General features: G+C 44.3%; 1 protein-coding gene across 2 annotated transcripts in view; it reads right to left on the bottom strand.

The window, feature by feature from the left end:
- Nucleotides 1–360: 360 nt before the first annotated feature.
- The window catches only part of MINPP1 (multiple inositol-polyphosphate phosphatase 1), a 92880-nt gene continuing 74240 nt past the window's right edge, over nucleotides 361–19000 (bottom strand). For both annotated transcript variants that reach the window (XM_068258587.1, XM_068258588.1), the window contains exon 6: nucleotides 361–5769. In XM_068258587.1, coding sequence (XP_068114688.1) covers nucleotides 5382–5769 — 388 coding nt within the window. In that variant the 3' untranslated portion in view covers nucleotides 361–5381. The remainder of the gene's footprint in view (nucleotides 5770–19000) is intronic.

Below are 19000 nucleotides of genomic sequence, written 5' to 3'. Positions count from 1 at the left end.
GCTGACATGGAATGGCCGCTCATGCGAGCGGCCGTTTCCATGGAATCCACTTCAGGATTCAGGGGCGTATACATGCGTATGCAGAATCCTGAAGTGGTTAATACCGCCACGCGCACCGCAATCTTACTGCCGTTTGATGAATCAACCCCTAAGTAATCTAAATGAAAACTAACATATTTTTAAGACAGTGACTGTAGTGCCTTCCATGTAAAGAAATGGTCACTTGTGTTGGAGAATGACAACCCACAGCTATGGCACATGAGTATACACGGAATGATGAGGAGATGATATGATTGGAGCACTGCTGACAGTACAACTTCTCAGAAAACAAGGAAATAATGGAGCCGTGACAAACAGGCATTGCTTATAAAATGCTCAGAAGTCAGTTTATTTCAATCAAATAGCACACATAAGGCATCATGCAGTGAGCTATCTTATCACAATAAATGCAGATATGCAGGTTCTCGAGAATATACAAACTAACTGTATGTGATAACATTTCTAGTCAGTCATCTGTAAAGCTTTCCATATGCCTGATTCTACAGCCAATACAGTGCAAATATTCAAAGCGGACTTTAGATTTGTATTGTGGAAGTTCTTGTCTTGTGGAGCAGATACTCCATGTGTTGCTATGGTAAAGCCACTTGTTCAAACACTGGTCCATTTCTGAATGTATATGGCATTTAAGCATTCACTACCTACCACAAAACATTGAATAAAGCCTGATTTACTAAGGCCCGGTTAGCAGTGAATGTGCCGCGTCTGTGCATCAGTTCCCGTCCAGATGTGGTGCCATTGCAATACAATGACAACGCATCAGTTACAGCACAAAACACACAGCTGCACGCATTTTCAGCGCACAGCAGGTCCATTCCTATTACACTAAGAAATCTGCCTGGCAACAGAAATTCTAGCACAGCACATTCACTGTAATCCAGGCCTTAGCTTCAGGAAGAACAAATGTGACCCTTCACTGTGCATTATGAGGTGATTGGAGGTGCCTGTATTCATTGCAATAGCACCATCCGCAGGATACACACCACAGCAATGGCTTCTAGTGCTAGCCTAAATATCAAATTTCACTGTATTTTCATTTATATGCCTTAAAATATATGTAAAAGTAAATTTTGGGTAATTTCATGTCAACAAAAACCCGTCTTCATATAAAGCATTTTATTTCATAAATCCCATCTTATTACCTGAAATTACCAATAGAATCAATATATGCTACGTTTTATTTAAAGTGACATGTCACATGAAGAGATAAACGTGTGTCTGTACAGTGCCAAACAAGGATGTGTTCATTTTAATCTTATCCTGTCTGAAAGAGTTAACCTTCAGGTATGCAAGCGACAGCTTTTCTTTTTTTGGGATTATAGCGTAACCCTCACTGATTTACAGCCATACATTTTTTCCTGCAAATAACTTCTAGGGCTAGAGATAGATAAAAAAAGTCAATAATTCATATATTTTCGCTCAGGGACTCTTAAGACACAGCCATTGAGCAGAGGTAATTAGACATTAAATCTACTTTGTAAAGGTTTATACCCAAAATAAAACCACCCAAAATAAAACCTGAGATATCTGATAAAGTCAGTGTTAGGAATAAGAGGATTAGATCCTTCTATTATACTTCTCTACCAGCTGTTCACAGGTAATGGATGAACTAAATGTAATGTATGTAGTAATTTACATAACTAAACATTAACGGTTCATTTAAAGCCTGTCTCCAAGGACAGATTTGAAAATATAATCTAATTAATCAGTCTTTAGGAGTTCTCCAACCCCATGACTAGAAGCTGCCAGGCTGAGGAAGTCCGGCTGTGGGTGTGAAAGGGGCTGCTGCCAGGATTGTATCATATAATTGCACTGACTGGTTTCCAGCCTATGGTAATAACAATCAGTGGTGCAGCAAGTGACCAGCATTTTCTAAAGTGATTTGACGCTCAGGGAAAGTTCTTCCATGAAACAATGTGAACCACGTGCTTCAGGGCAGCAACAATTAGAGGGCGGCAAGAGGTGGCTCCCTTCCCCAAATGTCCCCCTCGTCACACTCCCCGTGTCCCGCTACCCTCACCTGCTCTTAGAATTTCAGTGATGGGATCTCCATCCACCTGTCCAGCATCCTGTATCCATAGGTACAGTGGTGTTTCTGTGACCTGTTACATGCTGTTGAGTCACATGATGCGCTGCTGTAGTCAGAGAGGAAACAGGGCTTCATGCGTGGCTTGTGGTCCCATCACTAATCTGCTGAGAGCAGGTGAGTGATGCGGTGCTGGTGCAGCAGCTACCCAGCATCCTGGTGATCAGATACTGTGAGCCAGCAGGGAGGAGATGCTGTCTTGCAGTAAGCAGAGGGAGGTAAGCATAGTGGCAGTGCCTGCAATGCAAAGCCTGATGTGTCTCTCCTCTCCAATACAGCTTTGGCGTCCTCACAATGTATTGCTTCCGGTGGCAAAAAGTCTATAACCGGCCCTATTGACAATACCTAATAAAGGACATTTTAAACAGAAAAAACAAACAAACCACCCCTACTGACACATACCTATAGCAATATTTGTGCCTTGATGGTCCTGTAACATATATTGTAAGCCATGTCGATTGGCTTTAAAGAAAACCTGTAACATTAAAAAACAAAACCTCTGTGGGATACGTACCTTAGGAGGGGGAAGCCTCTGGATCCTAACGAGATCTGAATCCGTCCTTCGCTGTCCCAGCAATCCAGCGCTACAACCCCCCTCCTCGCAGAGTGGATACGAGCGGGCTCAGCTATTTCCGCCTTAGCCCGAACGAAGAGGCGTTTGCGCTGGATCGCGGTAGATAAATATTGCCGTGCAGGGGCACTACTTGTCAGGATTTGTCGAGGGACTTTTGGGGAGCCAGTGCTGGATTTCCCCAAGCTACAAAGGACGACGGGGAAGCCTCACTGGGACCCGAGGTAAGTACCGTATCCCCCCCCAGAGGAGTTGTTTTATTTGTTACAGAGTCTCTTTAAAAGAACTTAAACAAAGGTTTGGTACTACAGGGCTTGCATACACTGGTGGTTACATTGCATTTAAACTGCACTGGTTTTGCATTGTGTCTTCCCCAAGGAAGAACATTCTATTCTTCACGTGGAAAAATAAATACAGTAAATAGGCTACAAATTAGAAGCGTTTGCATACTGTACGTATTTGCATCAGGTTTGCATCACAGTCAAGGTATTCAAGTTCTGAAGTAGTGTCTGGTCAATTCTAGTACAGTATATGCAGCCATGACTTTGATCTACCTGCACAAGCCTCTTGTATCCTCAGTGTGTTTGTAAATATCTTTTGCCTGAAGGACTAAACATATAAAGCTCAGCAAGTATCTTTTGGAAGGTAAACTTTATACTGGCTGTTTTGTACAAAGTGTACAAATACCAGAAAGCCTGTTATTTAGGCCACACAAATCCTGCCAATTACTGCCCACACACAAGGCTCTTAATCTTGCGCCAAGGAAATTCCCAATGCACGTGTGAATCTCATAATGAAATATTAATACTGACTATACAGAGAGAGAAATGACAAATGCTGAAGTAACTTTCCATCTTCAGGGGTGATGATGGTATACTAAATAAATCTTGTGCCAGTATCCTGTATGATAAATATGAATGTCAGTCAACACAGGATCGCCAGTCAACACTGTGTAGTGTCTGGATCTATATACTTTAGCATTAAAGTACAAGGGAAAGGTATATGGAGGCTGCCTCTTTCTCGTTCCCTGGCAGTCCTGTTGATCTTTGGCTGCAGTAGTATCTGAACTACACACCTGAAAAAAAAACATGTGGCAAATACAGTTACACTTCAGTCAGAGCACTTGATCTGCATGCTTGTTCAGGGTCTATTAACCCATAGAGGCAGATGGTCAACAGGACAGCCAGGCAATTTGCATTGTTTGTAAGGAAATAAATATGGCGGCTTCTATATCCCTCTCACTTCAGGTGTCCTTTAAGATTTTTTTTTTAACATTACATTATCTAATGTCCCTGAATGTCAGCTGCTGTACTCACAGCAATATTTTCAAATTGGTTCTGCACGATTACAGCAACTCAAATATAAATGTAGAGTTATTTTTCAGGCTCCTGTCAGTTTGTCTAGATGGGGAACCATATTTATTTTCAAAGTTTGTCCATTTTTTTTTTCAGCATTGGATAAAACGAGGAAGAGTTTCATAAAAGGAATGCTGAAGTGAGAGGAATCCTTAGGTTGCCTGTCTTATAAACAATGCCAGTTGCCAGGCTGTCATGCTGAGATTTTTGCTTTGGTTGTTTTAGAGTCACACATCTGCAACAAGCATGTGACTAATCTAGTCAGATTTCAGTCAGCAACATCTGATTTGCATGCTTGTTCAGGGTCTATGGCTGAATATATTAGAGGCAGAGGGTAAGTAAAACAGCCAGACAGTGTTTTGTTTAAAAGGAAATAAACACAAGTGCCTACCTATACACCACTCACGTCAGGCTCCCTTTAATGTTTAGGTTGTTTCAGGAAATTTCTCCTCACATCACCAAGCAGAGTTTAGTAAGAGCAGCAATGCCTGTGAGGCGTTTCTTGCTTGTCTGTGTCCCTGATGAAAGCATCCTACTTATTTCCTACCAATAAACCCTCGGTACTCAAAAGAATCGCAAATCCACCTATGTGCTAAAAGATGAACCTGCATACACGCACTCCACAACCGCTACCTACAACATGAACGCCATCTCCTCCCAAAGCCTGCATGAGTGGACAACAAAGCCTGCGTGCTCACTCCACCGCCTACAATGCGAACACCACCGCAAGCCACAACTCTCCCAGGGCGTCCATGCAAAATTACTTCCTTTGTTTAGTACAAAAGATACCTGCCAAGGTCATCAAGCACAGGAAATGAGGACACACCAACTAAACAGGAACACAGAAAGCAATAGGAATACAAAAGTTCTTATATTGCCACTCTGCCCGAATCTTGAAATAATATCTGCAGTTCCCCTCGGTCCCCAACAAGCAGTGCCAATGTTTCTAGAGGTAATCTGGGGCAGGCAGCTTAACTGCAGACATAGTATAACATGCTGAGGCCAGATATATGGGTTATAATAGCATTTAGCAAAAGCCTTTGGATAGGTGTGTGTATATTTTGCTTTCGGGAGCAAAGCTTAGCGTCTAAAAGCTGCAGAACTACTTTCTGCAAAATCCCTCCCTTCAGATTCATTATATAACTTGTAAAGCACCACACCCTTCTTTTGGCTAAATTACAGTAAAGTCGTAAACAAAAAGTAAAACATAATACACTTTGTAAACCCAAAAGATCAGTCAACCATCACAGAAAGCAATTTTAAGATGTCAGGATGTGCAAGGGAATGTAAATCCAAACAGAGGCAGACTTCCTCATAGTTCCTCAGTAGTAACCTTCACCAATTCGCATTCTTCCTTGGTACGGCAGTTCAGCAAGTGACTGTATTCCTTCTTCAGGTCATCAAAAAGACACACAGACTGGTGGGAGTGAGGGAAAGCCAGGAGGTTTTCATTCAGCAACATCTGCACTTGGTACTCTTCTCTTGGACTCTCTACCAGGTCACAATGGTACAGGACAAACACCAGGTTGGAGGCATAAGGGACAATCCTGCCACTGCGAAACTTATGTTCGTTTTGGGTAGCAAAGTTGTCGGCCCTTAGAGGCTTCTCATCTTTAAATAGTCCCATAAGAGCTAACAGCGGCAAGAGTGTCTCTGCATGTCCGAACTGCATGACCACAGGACTGGAGATCTGCTGGGACCTGCAACATACAAGTACGGTACATCAGTGATGTGGAGATGTATTATGTCCTTTTTGGATAAGGAGTTTTTTTTTTCTTTTTTAATGCAAAATAAAAATTATAGTAAATCACATATAAAGTACTGTACATATTTTACCTACAGCAACCTTCTGGTAAAATGTGGACTAAAATAACTTTCTGTAAATGCACGCATAGCATCTATAAGTCCTAGGGTTAAACTACAGCAGGATCTAATAAATAAATGAAAAAGTCCAAAAATAATTAAAAAACAGAACCTAAGGAGATGGAAGCCTCTGGATCCTAATGAGGCTTCCCTCCAGGGCTGTGGAGTCGGTACAAGAATCATCCGACTCCAACTACTCAGTTTATGAAACCACCGACTGACTCCAGGTACCCTTACCAGGGCTGTGGATTTGGTACACAAATCATCCAACTTAGACTCCCCAGTTTATGAAACCACCGACTCCAGGTACCCAAAATTGCTCTAACTCCACAGCCCTGCTTCCCTCGGTGTTGTCTGGTCCCCTGTTGCCACTCACGGCCCTCCAGTTGATCGGGGGTTGCGCTCCTCTTCTGACACAAGCATAGCTGTGCAGTACCACAGAGCCGCTCGTGCATGAGTGGTTCCAGCATACTGTGCAGGCGTGGCCGTACTTGTGCAGGCGCAGTATGGCCAAGCGCGTGCCCAAAGAGGAGCGTTGCCCTGATCAGATTACGACAAGCTATTGTCTGTAATCTTGGAACAGATAGGAGAGGCAATGGGGGACCACAGGATGCTGACGGAAGCCTTGTTAGGATACAATGGCTCAACTCTCCTTATGCTGGGGGGATACACGGTACGTTTCTGTACCGTGTATCGAGCCGCTGATGCGCCCAGCTGATAATTTCCAACAGGTCCGATGACCCGCCGGATCGATTCCCCACTCGATCCCTGCGAGCGGACAATAGCGGGGAGTCGAGCGGAAGATAAGGAAGCGCCCGCGGGGACGAGCAGGAATCGATTCAACGGCTAATCGAGCCGCCAGGTCGACCCGTGTATTCCCAGCATTAGGTTCGTATAAGATTTTTGTCGTTTATTACACATTGGGTACACTTTAGTAATTAAAATATTCTGTTAAAAAGGGTGACATGGTGGATAGCACTCTCACCTTGCTTCTCTGTTGTCCCATCTTCAAATCTAGCTCAGGACACTGCATGGAGTTTGTATATTCTCCTCGTATGTGCGTGGGTTTCCCCAGTTAGTCTGATTTCCTCCCACAGCCCAAAAAAACATATTGGGAAGTTAATTAGTTCCCCCCAAAGTCAGCTTTAGGCTTATTTCAATTAGACTGTGAGCTACTGGGGGACAGTTAGTAACGTGTGGACTATGTAAAGTGCTGGAGAAAATGCAGTAATAAGAATAATAATGTTCTATTTCACACTTAACAGTCATAATAAACTATTTCTTTGCTGTGATAACAAAGCCCACTACTGGCTCAGTGCAAAAGTCACTGCTCTGTTTCACTACAACGCTCTCTCAGCGGTGAGAACTCAGCTGTTAACAGGGTCTACCACTACTATACGGTTCCACAGTTGTGAGACAACGGGGCATGCGCACACGCCAAAAAAGCAGCCAACAAGACGATCTTCGGGGGTCTCAACACTGGATCCCCTCTACTGCAGAGGACAGGGGAAGCCTTTGGGTCCTAAAGTGGTAAGTACTCCTCAGGGGAACTTTTTATTTTATTACAGGTACACTTTAAGTCATTTAAAGGGAACCTAAACTGAGAAGGATATGGATTTTTCCTTTTAAAATAATACCAGTTGCCTGACTCTCCTGCTGATCCTGTGTCTCTAATACTTTCTGCCACAGCCCCGGAACAAGCATGCAGATCAGGTGCTCTGACTGAAGTCAGACTGGATTAGCTGCATGCTTGTTTCAGGTCTGTGATTCAGTCACTATTGCAGTCAGAGATCAGCAGGGACTGCCAAGCAACTGGTATTGTTTAAAAGGAAACATCCATAACCCTCTCAGTTTAGGATCCCTTTAAGGAGAGATAAATTGAGACAACCCAGCTTTTAACAGTGTCTACCACTACTACGGTCCCACAGTGGTGAGACAACACAGCTTTTAACACAGTCTACCACTACTATAGTCGCACAGTGGTGAGACAGCACAGCTGAGAACAGAGTCTACCACAACTATGGCCCCACAGTGGTGAGACAACCCAGCTTTTAACAGTGTCTACCACTACTACGGTCCCACAGTGGTGAGACAACCCAGCTTTTAACAGTGTCTACCACTACTACGGTCCCACAGTGGTGAGACAACCCAGCTTTTAACAGTGTCTACCACTACTAAGGTACCACAGTGGTGAGACAACCCAGCTTTTAACAGTGTCTACCACTACTACGGTCCCACAGTGGTGAGACAACACAGCTTTTAACAGTGTCTACCACTACTACGGTCGCACAGTGGTGAGACAGCACAGCTTTTAACAGTGTCTACCACTACTACGGTCCCACAGTGGTGAGACAACACAGCTTTTAACAGTGTCTACCACTACTACGGTCGCACAGTGGTGAGACAGCACAGCTTTTAACAGTGTCTACCACTACTACGGTCCCACAGTGGTGAGACAACACAGCTGATAACAGAGTCTACCACTACTACGGTCCCACAGTGGTGAGACAACACAGCTTTTAACAGTGTCTACCATTACTACGGTCGCACAGTGGTGAGACAGCACAGCTTTTAACAGTGTCTACCACTACTACGGTCCCACAGTGGTGAGACAACACAGCTGATAACAGGGTCTACCACAACTAAGGCCCCACAGTGGTGAAACAACACAACTGTTAACAGTATCTATATTTTCTTCTATGCTATCAGAGTTACACACTATTCTCTGTGACATCCGACAAGCAGCAAAGATGAGAAACAATTTCATCCACCTTAGTCTAACGTATAAAATATGGTTTTAAAAATGAATATAGCTGTCAAAGCAAGTTATTGATCTTCTAATATTCCTTCCATGCAGAGGAAGATATACTGTAATGGCTTTTTTATTGTAAATGCAGAAAAAACATCACAATGCACAATATCACAAGGATATATGAACTATTTTATTTAATTTCCTAACAGTTCTCAAAGCAATAAAGCACACAAAGACTACAGCAGTGTTTACTTTCTGTCACTGCAGAATTAAAAGTCTACATTTAAATCACTCACTCAACATGATAGAATGAAAAAAGTCATTTCTAAAAGTATTAGCAACCAAGTTAAAGAGTCAGATGAACTTTACAGATGTATATTAACATATGAAGTGAATATACCAAGGTTCTGCTCAGCTGGCCACCATGAGGTTGATTCACAAAGCTTACTTATTTTTTCCCTTCAACTGTAAGGAGAGCTAATGCATGAGATAACAAATAAGGAGAGATTCTGTAAATCACGAGTTAAAGGTGCGTACACACCTCTGACTATTGTCACCTGTCGGGGATCGGAACCAGATGCCCTTGTGCAACATCACTGGGCCAGGCTGTCAACACGCTGTATTGGTATAGGGGGAGGGGTCTACGGACAATGAAGCGGCTCGTGCATGTCACGCGGTAGGCGGGCAGTGTGCACAGTCAAAGTTGGCAGTCGATCGGGTGAGTTGATCTGCCGGGTGGATCACTTACTGGAGAAAAAAAAAAGGGCACCTGGGGGTACGTTCCTCGAGAGGGGGAAGTCTTTGGATCCTAATGAGGCTTTCACCATCCTCCTCGGCCAGCCCGATTCTGTGAAAGGGCCCACAGGCTAAAAAAAATCAAACAAAAAAAAACAATTCCCTTGCCGCTGAGCGCAGCTTCCTCCGGAGGAAATAGTTGAGCTCAGTCGGGTCCGCTCTAATGTGCAGCCGTCTGGGCAGTACAGCAGACACAATAGGGCTTGGCTATTTGCACCCAAGGGGGGAGCCGCCACTGTGCATGCGCGCACGCCAAAAAAGCAGCCAACAAGGCGATCTTCTGGGGTCCCAATGCTGGATCCCCTCTACTGCAGAGGACAGGGGGAAGCCTCTTTAGGATCCAGAGGCTTCCCCCTCACATGGTAAATACCCCTCAGGGGCAAGTCTTATTTCTTACAGGTACACTTTAAGTATTTAAGGAGAGAGACATTGTGAATTAATATGTAATATGAGATAATTCATCAGAAAAGCTTTGTGAATCAGCCCCTACAACTGATACCGGGCTTGATTTTTCAAATAGTGTCTATTCGGCAAAAGTTTGCAATCCTTGCCTGGGACTAAAAGACAGCAAGATTGCAAAAAGTAACGCACATCTACGCATTTTTTTCCATCTCTCTCTTGGTGGCCTGGACATTATGGCTTAAAAAAAAAGAGTTTAAAAGAAGGTAATAAGGGCTATCAAATAATTTATAATTAATACAGCTCTGGTTAAATGTAATCAGCTAGAACATGTAACTTTTTAATCCAAACTTCTTCTTCTTTGGCTGGGCGAATTAGCAGATATAGCAAGCTTTTTGTTTGTCACTGCTTAAAGCCATAGCACACCCTCCCAGGTTTTTCATCATTTATATACTTGATACAGCCATTCCAGAGGAATACCTTTTGGAAAAGTCAGTCATGTGAGCAGATATCCCTTCAGAAAACAGGAAGCTGATAGGGAAGTGGGAGTTTCCCAAATCAGCACACACTCCTCATCACAAAGCTGATCACATGGCCACATCCTGTTCCTTTCTTTGCTTCTGAAAGTAACTCTTTGTGGCCAGCACTGCAATTACAGCTGTCATCATTTTCCCATCCAATGTCTCCCTGCTCAGTGTGCAATAAAGCACCTAAACCTCTCCATACGCTCTCCTGCTGAATTCATAACAGAAAACTGGAAGACAAGAAAAGTCTGGCACTATGGTTTATTCGTGCAGCAGGTGGCAAAAAAGTGATGTGACATACATTCAATTTGCAGCATGTGTGGCTGGATAAGCATCAAAAAACATCACAAAGTGTTGCGCTGTACCTGGGTGTGGAGGAGGTAGCAGGTGTGGGCGCCAAGAAGGTGCACGGTCCTTACGACCGTTTCGCTAGGCGGCTGCCAAGCTTCATCTGAGGTGTGCACAAGTGACTGGAGCAACAACGGGGCTATAAATGCGCGTTTGAGGCGCGCTTCCTTGACTCTGGGAGGACCCACCCTCGATGAGTAATTGGTCCAGTGTGCTGCTCCAATGGATGAATGGATACAAGACGCAACAAACTGCGGCCAATAGCTGAACATCTGAGAGGTGCCCAGCTATGAAAATGAGGTACACGCGTCATACAAGACGCAGTGAACCGCGGCCAATAGCTGGGCGTCCCAACCCACAAAAAAATGTAAATAAATAAATAAATAAACCAAGGCTGCAATAGCTTAACTTCAGGCTGACAGTCGCCATGGTAATCCGAGCGGCCCCGCCCACATAAACAAAGTGGTTGGATGCGAACGGAGAGCCACAGCAAACTCATACCTGAAGGTAGGCAGGGAGTGGACCAGTCAGTTGCCGCAGCCAACAGCAGATGGCGCGGCAATCCGCATTGGTCACTAGAAGTGTGGAATAATTTCACACACTGGGGCTTATTAGCCAGTATTAAAGGTGCAGCAAAGGAGCAGAGGAATATATATGCGCACACTGGACCACCATGGTATCGAGGTGGGAAGTGAACTAAGGTGTGCTATGAGTGTGAGTAAGAGAGGGGTGAGGAAGGAAAGAAGAGGGAAGAAAAGGGACGTGAATGGGACACCTATAAGGTCACTCGAGAGAGAGAGAGAGGTCGGATGTCTTCTCTTGGGTACAGATCCCTGGTTCTAAACCAAGAGGAACACCACATACTCCCAGAAAGCCAAGGGGATACTGGACTACCGACTCTGAGTCGAGTGGGGAGGACACCCCGAGACCACACCCTAAGCGTAACCCTAAAAAAACAGCTCCCAATCCCACTGACGTCCCTTTAGGCAGCGCATCAGGCGGGGAAGAGGGAGAGGGAAGGAACAAAAAAGTTACTTGGGAGGACAAGCCGAGAGGGAGAGGCAAGAAGAGGAAAGCAGTTTAACAGCTAAGATGCCATCTAATATTAAAACGAGTTTGATGAACTTGACTACTGTTGAACTACCGGAAGGGGTAGAAAGCCTCCTTAACAAGGGGTTAAATTTTTCTTTGACTCAACAATTTAATTATGCACAATTCAAGGTGGACCTCTACAAAGGAGTAAGGAAACTTAATACTCGACACCACTTTGGTAAAATGAAAACAGAGTAACCAAGCAGCTCAGGGTGACCCAAACTACTAGGAATGTATAGGGGGATGAAAGGAACCAACAAGCCCTCCTACTAAAAAAGCAAAGCTTGGTGTAATTGCCTTCTTAAAACAGAAGGAAATTTGCAATAATTCAGTTATAAATGAACATTTGTGGTTACAATGCACACCTACTAAATATGCAAATTATCCCTTTCTGCCCTTGTTAAGCCAAGCAAGCATCCAGAACCGCAGGTTTATAGCAAGCCTATAGCTTTAAGTTTTACACAGCCATACCAAACCCACATGTAGACAGCCTGTTTCGGACTTTTGGTCCTCATCAGTACATGGCAGGGATTGATAAGGCTGTATGAAATAGGGCTTGGTCGAGTACAACAGAGTAACCAAGCAGCTCAGGGTGACCCAAACTACTAGGAATGTATAGGGGGATGAAAGGAACCAAAAAGCCCTCCTACTAAAAAAGCAAAGCTTGGTGTAATTGCCTTCTTAAAACAGAAGGAAATTTGCAATAATTCAGTTATAAATGAACATTTGTGGTTACCCACAATGCACACCTACTAAATATGCAAATTAGGCCAATCTGTAAAATGAAAAGAGAGGAAACTTCATCATTGATGGGCCCCCAAAAAGTGGAACAGACATTCGTAGGCCCCTTAGGGTTCAGCCCCTCGGGATCATTGAATGATAAAGAACTCGGGGAAATTTCAGCCCTGAACGAACTTTTAGTTGAGTCAGCTCTGGTTGAAGTACCACTGTATGACACTACTAAGTTTAGGCCGTGTAGATCAACAATGCCTTTTCCTACACAAGCAGGTTCCTGTATAGATCTCTTTGAAAAACAAATTGATAGTGAAATCAAAGCATTAATTTGTCCAACTGTAGCACCAAATCTGACCCCTGTCGAAAGTCGAGCCCTTCGTTGGTTAAAGAACCGCCCTGACCTCACCATACGTAAAGCAGACATAGGAGGCGCTGTTGTCCTCCTTTGTACTGCGAGTTATGAAGCAGAGGTCCTGAGACAGCTTTCTGACATTTCTACTTATAGACCCCTGAGAGGGGACCCCACGGCAAGCTACCACTCTGCCCTGAGGTCACTCCTCCGAAGAGGGGTGGAAAGTGGATTTCTTACACCTGTCCTAGCCAATAACCTCTTGCCTTCCTTCCCGGTTAAGCCTGTGTGGTATTGTCTACCCAAGGTTTATAAATTCGTGACCGATCCCCCGGGCCGACCCATTGTGTCGGGCCTGGGATCGGTCACGGAAAGACTCTCCAGATATCTGGACCACATCCTTCGACCACTTTTGTCTCATCTCCCATCGCATCTTGGCGACACCATTGATGTCCTTGGTGGCATTGGGTCCTCGTCGTGGTGCATGGGGGACCTGCTGGTGACCACAGATGTCACCAGCCTCTATAGTAGGATTCCGCACCTTGACGGCATTTGTGCCGTCAGGATGTATCTGGACCGAGACAATAAGGATGTCTCGTACAATGCTTATGTGTGCGAATATCTGGAGTTTGTTCTTACACATAACGCCTTTTTGTTTGGGGATTCATGGTACCAGCAGGTCTCGGGCACTGCGATGGGGACCCCTGTCGCATGTACCTATGCAAATTTATTCTTGGGTGCCTGGGAGGAACTCTATATCCACTCTGCTAATAACCCTTACAGATCGGTTCTGAGGATGTGGTCCAGGTATGTGGACGACGTCCTGGCCTTTTGGTCAGGAGACGTACCACTCCTTGAGCAATTTTTGGAGTATCTTAACCTAAATGATGTCAATATGCATTTTACCATGGATTGGTAAAAAAAAAGCATTTGCTTTCTCGACCTTGAATTGGCCATCACTCCTGAAGGCGTTATGACCCAAGGTTACCGTAAACCAACGGCATCAAATACTATTTTACATTCTAACAGCTATCACCCACGACACGTTACAGATTCTCTTCCTTTTGGGCAATTCCTGCGGTTACGCAGGAATAATACCAATTTGGAAGATTTTCTGAACCAAGCTGAAGATCTCAAACAAAGACTCCTCGCGAGAAGATATAATGAACTTGCCCTGGATTGTGCCATCAAAAAAGCCACTATGAGAGATAGATCAGAATTGATCAAAAGAAGTAAACAGACTAGGCCCACTAACAATTCAGGAGTGTTCTCTTTCGAATTTTCTCCTATGGCCAAACAAATTAAGTGGGCATTTAACAAGAACTGGTCACTTCTACTTGAAGATCCAGTTTTGAAGAATAGCCTACCCCCTCAAACATTGATAGCTTTTAAAAGAGCACCTACTATTGGTGACGCTCTGGTGCACAGTGACTTTCGAAAAAATCCACAGCGCACTTGGCTGAGCGAATTTACATCCACAGGCAATTACCGTTGCGGCTTTTGTAAAGTTTGGCATTTAATGAAACAGGCCGACTTTTTCAGTTGGGTCCTGTATCTTGTAATGTACCATTTTTTGCCACCTGCAGGACCAGCTACGTGGTCTATGCACTCTGGTGTCCATGCCAACGCTTTTACATTGGCAAGACAACCAGGATGGTTAAAGAACACATTCTAGAACATGTACGCTTACTGCCCAAGGGCAAAGGTTGTCCAAGGATAGTCGAACACGTCGACTGTTCATCAAAATGACCCTAATCTTTTATCCTTTGCATGCATTGATGTCTGCAACACCCCCCGCAGGGGTGGTGATAAGAAAAAACTGCTGCTCAGACAAGAAGCGCATTGGATTTTGCGTACTAATGCTATGGGTGCGTTTGGCCTAAACGACTGTCGATCTTGCATGTTTTTTGGACCCATAGGTTTTTCTCCTCTTTTTTCATACCCCTTTAAGCTGCCTCTCGTTGCCCTTGTGTTACATCATGGTTTTTACCTTATCCCAGCTTTTTAGTAACCTACTTTTTTCTATACGGTTTTTCGTAGATTGACCCCTTTGGGATTTTTTAACTATTTTTCACTTATTAAAATTTTAAAATTGAATACTACTTGTTAATTAACTACCATGATGTAACCCGACCTCCGACCTCTCTCTCTGTCTCTCGTGACCTTATAGGTGTCCCATTCACGTCCCTTTTCTTCCCTCTTCTTTCCTTCCTCACCCCTCTCTTACTCACACTCATAGCACACCTAAGTTCACTTCCCACCTCGATACCATGGTGGTCCAGTGTGCGCATATATATTCCTCTGCTCCTTTGCTGCACCTTTAATACCGGCTAATAAGCCCCAGTGTGTGAAATTATTCCACACTTCTAGTGACCAATGCGGATTGCCGCGCCACCTGCTGTTGGCTGCGGCAACTGACTGGTCCACTCCCTGCCTACCTTCAGGTATAAGTTTGCTGTGGCTCTCCATTCGCATCCAACCACTTTGTTTACGTGGGCTGGGCCGCTTGGATTACCATGGCGACTGTCAGCCTGAAGTTAAGCTATTGCAGCCTTGGTTTATGTATTTATTTACATTTTTTTGTGGGTTGAGACGCCCAGCTATTGGCCGCGGTTCACTGCGTCTTGTATGACGCGTGTACCTCATTTTCATAGCTGGGCACCTCACAGATGTTCAGCTATTGGCCGCAGTTTGTTGCGTCTTGTATGACGCATGTACGCGACCTCTTTTTCGTAGCCGAGCACCTCCCACTCTTCATCCATTGGAGCAGCACACTGGACCAATCACTCATCGAGGGTGGGTCCTCCCAGAGTCACGGAAGCGCGCCTCAAACGCGCATTTATAGCCCCGTTGCTGCTCCAGTCACTTGTGCACACCTCAGATGAAGCTTGGCAGCCGCCTAGCGAAACGGTCGTAAGGACCGTGCACCTTCTCGGCGCCCACACCTGCTACCTCCTCCACACCCAGGTACAGCGCAACACTTTGTGATGTTTTTTGATGCTTATCCAGCTACACATGCTGCAAATTGAATGTATGTCACATCACTTTTTTGCCACCTGCTGCACGAATAAACCATAGTGCCAGACTTTTCTTGTCTTCCAGTTTGCTTGCATCTACTTTGCTATATGTCTTGAGCACATGGTTTAATTAGTGTTCCATGCCAGTTAATCACAGCTTTTCCCGAGTGCCTGCCAGCTCTCCCACAAGCATTGAATTCATAACAGCCACATGTGCAATCTATCTCTGCCTTAAAGTACATCTGAAGTGAGAGGGACATCATGTTTGCCATATTTAGTTCCATGTGCATGACCGTCCTGCTGATCTCTTTGGCTGCAGTAGTTAGGGATGCTCAAATTCGGATTCGGAAGATACCCGGATAGTTGCAATCCGGATATCTCCCAGTAATGCTGTGCGGGCTGGGCGGGGGGGGGGGTCAAGCTTACCTCTCTGACGTCCTCTTCGCTTGTCCCTCAGCGCCTCCCACGATGCGGTCCACGCGCATCACGTGACTACAAACGCTTCCTCCTTCAACCCGGAAGGAGGAAGTGTTTGTAGTCACGTGACCGCCGCGTGGACCGCATCATGGGAGGCGCCGAGGGACGAGCGAAGAAGACGTCAGAGAGGTAAGCTTGACCCCCCCGCCCAGCATTACTGGGAGATATCCGGATTGCAACTATCCGGGTATCTTCCGAATCCGAATTTGAGCATCCCTGGCAGTAGTGCCACATAAACAAGCTTGAAACAAGCATGTGGCTAATCCAGTCAGACTTCAGTCAGAAACACCTGATCTAAATGCTTACTCGGGGGCTATGGCTAAAGGCTCATACACACATCAGACTATAGTCTTTGGAAAATGAAAGATCACAGACCAATCTTACCACCCTTCATGTAGTATGAGAGCCATACTCTACACAGTCTATTCTATGGAGCTGAACTCTCCATCAGAAAAAAATCATTGCAAGATGCTGCACACACAGATGCTGTACAGACACAAAAGATCAGTATCTGCAAAAGATCTGTTCCTGCAAATTGCAATGATAGTCTATGAGATCTGCAGATCATCATACACACCTTGTTTAACTGACATTCATCTGCAGATCAGACAATCATCTGCAGATCTGAAAATCCATCCTGGTGGATCTGATCTGCAGCAGATGAATGTCAGTTAAACAAGGTGTGTATGATGATCTACAGATATCATAGACTATGAATGCATTTTGCAGGAACAGATCTTTTGCAGATACTGATCTTTTGTGTCTGTACAGCATCTGTGTGTGCACCATGTTGCAAAGATTTTTTTTCTGATGTGGAGTTCAGCTCCATAGAAAAGACTGTGAAGGTATGGCTCTCATACTACATGAAGGGTGGTAAGATTGGTCTATGATCTTTCATTTTCCAAAGACTATGGTCTGATGTGTGTATGAGCCTTTAGAGGTAGAGGATCAGCAAGACAGCCTCAGTGCAATCAGTTGGGTGATGCATGTGATCCTACTTTACTCATCTTGGTGCCTATGTCTATATGTTTTTTATGCAGCTATCAGAACACTATTGACTTTGACTAATGGAATAATCGCTGTCATTGATATAGAATGGATTCACTGATTGACTTCCACCGACAAGAGTCAGGTGATGAAGAAAAGTGGATTTGAAACATCCAGCAAAGACCCTGTACGTGACACAGGTTATCCGCAATACACCAAAACCTTACTAGAGCCTTTATTCTTCCCAGTAGCACAGAATTACCAGCTGATGGGTTTCACACCTACAGTTAGTCTGTACTCCTATTCAGAACCTGAATGTGCAAAAGATCCCTCTCAGGAATACAGGAAACCGTCTGTGTACAGTTAGCCACCATCATCACACCTCTACTCTGTGGCATGGACTCACCCTGCAGTAAACGTCTCCTGTGCTCATATAATATGCTAGTCTGCACATGACAAATGAGAACTGAACAACAAGAACCTCTGAGGTGCAAAGATTATCCTTTATAATTTATCAGACAGCATTAATATTAAGGATTACATACCCAGAAAAATAACTGCATGCATGAACAGGGTCTCACATACATCTAAGCGCTTTACACTCCTTAAGCTTGAAGTCAGCTTACAAACAAACAGGAAGCTCCTACATGTTCATTAGTGGACACTGAGCTGACACAAGTAAAGCGCTTTAAAATACGTAAGCTGCTGTTCAAGCATGCAATTATTTTTATGACAATGGACGTCATTGTTTTAACACCATCTGAAAATTATAAGGATAATATATACACCACATAGTATTTACGCCACATTTGCTCATTTTTTGATATATAGGTAAAGACTAAAGGGAGGTATACAGCATATTCAATGAGCACAGGACAATGGTGATAGGAAATTTAGGCCCCAGAGGTGTAACAGATGTTTGGGTGCCCCATAGGGATGGCAATGCCTTTATTGGTAACTGAGGGCCACCCTCTGTTTTAGAATTTCCCTCAAATACAGATAGTAATATGGCCACCAAAACTTCAAGTGGTGCCCAATGTTGTTTTTTTTAATCTACAGTGGCAGGACAGCAAGGTTATCAGCAGATTTGCTGCCGGGGGATAGGTTAGAGTTAGGCTTCAGTGGGAGGGCCAGTTAGGGTCAGGCATCGGTAGAGATTGGGATCGTGTGAAAACAGGGTTAGTATTAGCAATAGAAAATATTGGTAACTCTTACTGATAATTTACTATCGGAATTACCACTGCACAATAGTAGAGTATCTGTAATTTCAACGATATTCTACTAGTGGCTATTTCCAGCGCCCATTTTGCATGTACACCAGGACAATGGCTAGGTTTTTGCCTTTGGAGTCTGTGTTCCGAAATGGTATATTACAAAGTAAGAGTTCTTTTACCAATCAATCCATTGCGTCCCCTTGTAACAGACAATAGCATTGCATCCCATCACAATATTTCTATGATACATATCGGGTGGGGCGGGCTGCAACGGAGTAGCAGTGTCAGTGAAGCATACTTTCACTATACAGTATGCCTCACTGTATGGTCGCATTGCACATCTATGCCACAGAGCAGGCATTTGGTGGTGGCCACAAGT

Source organism: Hyperolius riggenbachi, chromosome 10 (genome assembly GCF_040937935.1).
Source record: "Hyperolius riggenbachi isolate aHypRig1 chromosome 10, aHypRig1.pri, whole genome shotgun sequence".
NCBI classification, from domain to species: Eukaryota; Metazoa; Chordata; class Amphibia; order Anura; family Hyperoliidae; genus Hyperolius; species Hyperolius riggenbachi.
The sequence above is the reverse complement of the archived record's forward strand: the minus strand, read 5'-3'. Positions and strand labels throughout refer to the sequence as shown.